Below are 6,562 nucleotides of genomic sequence, written 5' to 3'. Positions count from 1 at the left end.
CCTCCCCTTCTTCAGAGGGTTTGGTGTCTGGGAATATTATCCGGGTCTCACGTGTCCTGTTTTAAGGGGTGGTTTGAGTACAATTTGTTGGGATTGCCCACCCCCTTTTCTGTCTTACGGAGTTTGGGTGTTCTTTTGTACAGGAAGTTGTCCCAGTTGGTTAGGGGAACGAGTTTTAATTCGGGTATTTTGAAAAACAGGGATATACCAGTCAAATCTCTGTTTGCCTTGACACTTTTGGAATTTGGTTCTTCTTTCAGGGTAGTGATCATTTTTCACACCCAATTAATGATACCCGATACTATTCAAAAAAAAAAAAAAAACCCATGTCTGTTTTGAGTCAATTAGATCTAAGACTGGACTTTTTCAGCCGTCACATGGCACCATAACACAAATCATTGACATGCAATTGCTTGTACAGCAAGGAAAGAGAAGATGCCAAGTTCATCCAAATGACAAAACAAATTGTGTAAATGCTTTTTCTATTGTAAAACAACTACTACCTTCTTCTTAATGTCTTTCAAATGATGAGAGAATGAGAGCCAATATCTTATCAATAATCTGAAATTCTTGACTCTGAAAACAAAAAACTGCTGAGAAAACTCTTCATTTTTTGTCTGAAAAATTGAAAATTTGTCAATCAAATTTAAGAATGAAGCTATGTACATCAGTGGCAGGAAAAACTTTTGTGCCTGAATTTTTAAAAATGATGAGTATGTTGCTTGCATCTACAGCTGTGGGAACTTGGAAGAACCAGGGTTGAATTAAGGAATCAATTCTAACTGAAACCTCTGATGTCAATAATTTGGCAATTCCAAACTCAAGATCATTGTCCGGGAAATAATGCTTAAGCTCTGAGTTCATACCAAAACAGCATCCCGGATGATGCAGGAAAACAATGGCCTCACTATATATGTATATCAATGGTGTTGAAATAAATCAGGTTAGTCACATCAGACAGCTGCACATATCGAACCTGACACATAAGAGAAAGATTTTATGAACATGATGCACCCAAATTGCAAATTAACAGAAGTTGGTCTGGTTCAGACATAATAAGTGCTTGAACAGAGCAATCAATTATTGATGGCATCATATGCTGAATAGCATCAGTCCATAACACAAAAAGAGGACATCGATGAGAAGGGATGGATGCACATGTACAATAGTTTCGCTGTCTTTAACCAATCAACCACCTTAGCAATGCAACTAGCTTTTGCACAAATGCATGTGTGGACACACATAAGGGCAAGCATGGTTGAATCTTTTCGTGTGTGCAAAAAAAAGAGAGAAGACATACCTGTCAACCAGGACGAGCAGCAAAATTTCCCCTCATCAACATGCTTCACATCAAGCCCAATAAACCATGACCCTGCACTTACATCATCATGAGCATACGTCCGAAGAATAGACCTGCAAAGAGGAAAATATAAGGCAACTCACTGCAATCTAAAACTGGGGATAAAAGCTGGTGTTAAGAATTACCTATTAATTGAGATAAACTGTGCCAAAACTCTTGAGATGGCGTATATTTCACCTGAAGCATGCCGAAAGTATCTGCACCATACACAAGAGTTCTAGAAGCAAGGGACAAGAAGCTACAAAAATACCAGAATACATGATACAGGACGAGTACATGATGACTTTCAAGAACTAAACACTAAGCATTTGACCTGTTGTTGTTGTCTTTATAATTCAAAAAACCAGGAATTTGAACATGCTTGCTATTTGACACAACACTATTAAATCATTACTAATCTTCCATAATGTAGAAGAGAAAAGATTCCGTTACTCACAATTTTTTATCTCCAAATTTCCACCAGTCTGGTTCATACCATTTGTGAGTCCTATAAAATGTAAAGGAACATAAATAGAAGGGCTTATGAATCTTTAGAAAAGGAAGGTTGGGAAGGAGGTGATCACAATCTCCAACACAAGTTATCATCAAATGTATACAATCAGATTATACTCACGGTTCAGAGAAAACTTCTCCTGATTTCATACACCCCAGATAAACACGAGGCTTATCCATATGAGCAGAAAGTGTTGCTCCTAGGGCATCTGTAAAAAAATCAAATGACCAGCTATAAGTACCAATAAGGGCTGCAAATCAATTATTTAGCTCTATAGCAGTATGTATGCAGAATAACCAAGGCAGACAACCCTTGCTGCCTTTTTTGCATTACAACAATTTTTGCAGATCATCACTAACTGTCATATTTTCTGCAACAATTCTTTGCATTTATGACAAGAACTTACAAAATTATTGAAATTGGTACAACTCAGACATCAATTACTTTGGGATTTAAAGCATTTTGTAATCGACACTAGTATTGTTACAAGTGAAAATACTAGAGGAAGAGGAGGAAAGCATACTTCCATATCAAGAAATCACGCCAATATATTTACAAGGTAGTAGCTAATTCAATAACTAAATGGACTAATAAGGATTACATACCAATATTAACATAAACATCATCGTTGACCTTAACATAGAACTCCGCATCCCAGCTCTCTACAGCATGAACAAAGAAAAATTTAATCTTCTTTGATCTTTCCTCAGGCGTCTCCACATGATTCTGTTGAGACACAAAGAGGAAAATAAATATTGCCCGTCCAAGATCCAATCCATTTAAACATGTTGATTTACCAAAAATAGCATAGATAACAAGTAAATCAAGTCACAGCGTGCTAACCAATGGTCATTGTCACTATATGATACTAAAGGAGGTAGGTATATGCATGCATGCATATATACAAACAGCAATCTAGAGCACCAAAATTTAGAATGAAGGATATCTGCAAGTTACTTAAATTTTTAAATATATTTAGCACTAAACTTCTGAGTGCTACAAATTTTTGTCAGAATAATTTAATATAACCACAAAGTTCCTGTAATCAAAATTTAAACCTCACAAGATATGCATGAAATAGCTTCAAATAGCAGGTCAACATACCAGAATAATGAAGTCATTAGTCTGGCTGTTTTCATTGTCGATCTCTCTGTCCAAACTATCTCCACGATTTGCACTGCAAGTAAAATAAATTTCAATAAACAGAAACAGAAAAACAAATACTTGATAACCAAAGATCATCAATTAGAGACCTTTTTCCTATTACGAATCGCACAACGATTCCCTTCTCTCCTTCCAATTTTTTCAAAGCCGCACCTGCAAATATGATATTTTCAGGTTAACTACTACCTGGGGAAATTTATAATTAGGTTGCAAGATATTTACAAAGTCTATGAATACTTTAACAGAGGGAGAACGAAAATGGAATGTGAATCGTCCATCAACTACAGCAGCGAAGGGAAATATTCTTTCAAGCTCCATCTGAGTCAAGAGAGATTAAAATTACATATATTCTCATCTCTTCTAGTTTTGATCTTTGTGAACTATTTGATGCTATTGATGTTAAGCCATCTAAACTATAACAGAATAGTATCCATTGGTCATTTGGCCTCTTAGTTTCACTAAAGCAAATCTAGTTTTTTGAACTTGCTATGGATATCAATATAGGTAACTACACCTGATTGGAGCCATCTGATTTACAGCCAAACAAACATAGATGATAACTCCATTGTACACATAAAATTAGTAGTTAATAAGGTTGCACATGACTGACTATTGGCTGTCAGCAGACAACACTCTCCTATGTGCCTGTTTGAAACTCATAAAGCATTCAACTTCATTGTATTTCATGTGTTGTAATGCCACTCAACCCTATATATATATATATATATATATATATATATATAATTGAACAAATAAAATATTTAGGGCCCAACATATTGGCATGGCTCAATATTTTCAATTATCCTTATACCACCAATAAAAGATATAACTTGTCAAGAGAAAAGAACCATCACCAGATTGCATCCATGCTTTCCGAATTGCATCTCTATTTTTCTTCCGTCCAAATGTTGTGACAATTCCTATAACAGCTAAAAGCCTTTTCTTAGAATGAGTACCATCATTCTCCAAGTGCTGCTTTGAAACAAAACCTTCCTGCCTAGCAGCCGCTAGCTCCATCTCAACAGCTGATAGTTTTTTCTGTTGTTCCCTGGAATGTCAATCTTTGTCAAATTAGACTCAATATCCAGAGTAATAAGATACAGCAGAAAGGCAAAACCAAGACATTACCTGCACGCTATAATTTTTAGTGTATCATCAACAGATATAGCAGAATGACCCTGAAAAAATTCAACACTTAAAATGTCATTGCAGTCCAACTCATTTATCCAGTAAAGAGATCATCTTCCAACTGTTAAAGATGAACGTTATCAAAAAAACTTCAGAAAATCAATTCCCAACTACCAATTCTATGCTGAAACATCAAGATTGATAGAGAATTCAACTCCAACGAAAATTAGATCGTCTTCAAACACTTATTAAAGGGCAAAGTTTTTGAATAAAATGTTGCAAAGAAACAATTCTAGGTACCGCCAAAAGCCAAACGTACCAGTTAGCAAGCCCAACCCAAGGCAAAGAAAAGAAAGAAAGCCGCTGAGATCAAGAAAACGAGAAAAGAAAATCACCTGACCAGTTCGCTTATCAAGTTCTTGAATTAAATATACTCTGCTCTCTGCATCCTGCCACATGCTATATTTAAACGCCAAAAATGAAAAGCCCTCAGAATAAAAATATATATTTTAACACAGAAAGAAAAAGAAAACCGAAAAGGAAAACAAGAACTAACCGGCCGGCAACGTAAATCGTAGCCATGGTAGCAAACATGGCGAGAACCATAGCCGAAAATCGAGAATGGAAAGCAGAGCCACCAGAGTTAGATAGCCGGTTACTCGATCCCCGGCTACGCATTTTCCCTTGCTCCTTTTCTGCAACCCTCGATAAATAAACAGGATTTAATGGAAAAACCCTTCTCTGTTTTTTTCTTTTATAATTTAAGAAACAGATCTGGAGGAGAGATTAAACGAGGTTGACGAAAGAAAAAACACAGAAAATCTTGAATTTAAATCAGAGTTGGAGTGTTGTTTCTTTTACTGTGTTGGTTCGAGGAATAAGACGTTCTAACTGACAGGTTCAAGGTCGTGTCTGCCTTTTTTCGGTTTTCTGTTTTTCTCGTATTTAGAAAGGTTAATAATATTAAAATCGAAAAGTAACGGGTCTTTTTCTAATTAACGGGCTTAGCTTTAATAGATTATTATTAGACCGCTGATAACGAGGAAATACGGTATCGTTTCAATCTTCAAAGCCACAAGAAAATGCATCTTGTTGGGCATATCCACATGGCATAATCAACGACGCTTGATCTGTCTTGTAATCATATGTATTAATATTTGATATTACATCCATATATAAAAATAAGATAAAACACTCCTACTTCTAACTTTTAGATATAATTCTAAGTAAATCTATTGGTATTAAAAATAAACAGTTGATCTTGAAAATATAAATATCGTTAACAACAAATATGAAACAAAAAACGCATAATACTCAAATAAGTTCTTTAAATTATTTAAAATATTTAAATAATTTTTTATTTTTATTATATTTAATCAAGTCTTTGTACTTTTATTTTAAGTCAAATAAATTTTTATAATTAATAATTGATTAATTATCATTAATAAAAATATTACTTATTATTTTATATTTACATGATACTGACATGACATTGATGTAGAGAGTAAAAAATATCACATAATCATGTTATTATACTAAATTAATATATTTGTTATTATCAATTATAATATATTAACATACCACGTCATAATCAATTATAATATTTTAACATGACACATCAGTATCATGTGATATAAAATACAAATAATATTTTGATTGAGTCAATTATTAGTTATAAGAGTTTATTTGATTCAAAATAAAAAGTATAAGAATTTATTTGGTTCAAACTAAAAGTATAAAGATTTGATTAAATAAAATAAAAATATAAAGATTTATTTGAATTTTTTAAAATAATTTATGACTTTTTTATATATTATGCCCAAAAAAATTTATTTTTTATTAATTTTAAAAACTATTATTATATAATAAAAAAAAAGAAATTCAAGGAACATTGATTGGTGCTCTTTTCTCTTGGGTGCTCCCCACTTTTTTTACAAAAAAAATTATATAATAATAATTTTTAAAATTAATAAAATATAAAATTATTTTTTAATATTATTACGTTATCAAACTAATGAAAACATTAACGATTGATTAATAATTATATTTATATGTTTAATAGATGATATTTTTTAAAATAAAGTATCTATTTTAAAAATTAACAAATTTATCTAAAATTTTAAAAAGTAAGAGTATTGTACCCATAAATATAAAATACACGTTGTGACTTAGCTTAACCCTTTTATCTTTTGGAGTTTATCAATTAGCACATTTGACTCCGTCACCGTTTTAGTTACGTGGCACCTGGCATGGCACCCATGGTGCTTTTGTTCTCTCCATTTTGTGAAAGGTGTATTTATGGTCATGTATGTTCAATAATTGGTCACAATAATTAATGGGCCTGGATCATGTAGTCATATTCTCTTTGTCTTGGATCATTTGTTAATTACATAAACTTACGTGACACTACTTCAAAT

At 32.8% G+C, this 6,562-nt stretch overlaps 1 protein-coding gene across 1 annotated transcript; it reads right to left on the bottom strand.

Annotated features, from left to right (window-relative positions):
- Positions 466 to 5,056, bottom strand: LOC18606567 (hydroxyproline O-galactosyltransferase HPGT1). The gene is made up of 12 exons (XM_007040251.2): positions 4,702 to 5,056; positions 4,541 to 4,604; positions 4,146 to 4,195; positions 3,872 to 4,065; positions 3,107 to 3,170; positions 2,958 to 3,030; positions 2,459 to 2,579; positions 1,974 to 2,061; positions 1,797 to 1,847; positions 1,486 to 1,557; positions 1,301 to 1,413; positions 466 to 976 (listed from the first exon to the last, which is right to left on the bottom strand). The coding sequence occupies exons 1-12, from the start codon at positions 4,821 to 4,823 to the stop codon at positions 954 to 956; spliced, it is 1,035 nt and encodes a 344-aa protein (XP_007040313.2). The 5' UTR covers positions 4,824 to 5,056; the 3' UTR covers positions 466 to 953.

The sequence above is a fragment of the Theobroma cacao genome, chromosome 3 (genome assembly GCF_000208745.1).
Source record: "Theobroma cacao cultivar B97-61/B2 chromosome 3, Criollo_cocoa_genome_V2, whole genome shotgun sequence".
NCBI lineage: Eukaryota > Viridiplantae > Streptophyta > Magnoliopsida > Malvales > Malvaceae > Theobroma > Theobroma cacao.
Note: the sequence above shows the minus strand (reverse complement) of the source record. Positions and strands in the feature narration are given on the sequence as shown.

What these genes read in the sequence shown, in the direction of transcription:
- LOC18606567 (XM_007040251.2), bottom strand. Translation starts at nt 4,823, where the DNA reads ATGCGTAGCCGGGGATCGAGTAACCGGCTATCTAACTCTGGTGGCTCT. An exon ending in TGATGTTTATGTTAATATTG is followed by an intron (nt 2,062 to 2,458) that starts GTATGTAATCCT and finishes ATTTTTTTACAG; the next exon opens with ATGCCCTAGGAGCAACACTT. An exon ending in GGAGAAGTTTTCTCTGAACC is followed by an intron (nt 1,848 to 1,973) that starts GTGAGTATAATC and finishes TACATTTTATAG; the next exon opens with GACTCACAAATGGTATGAAC.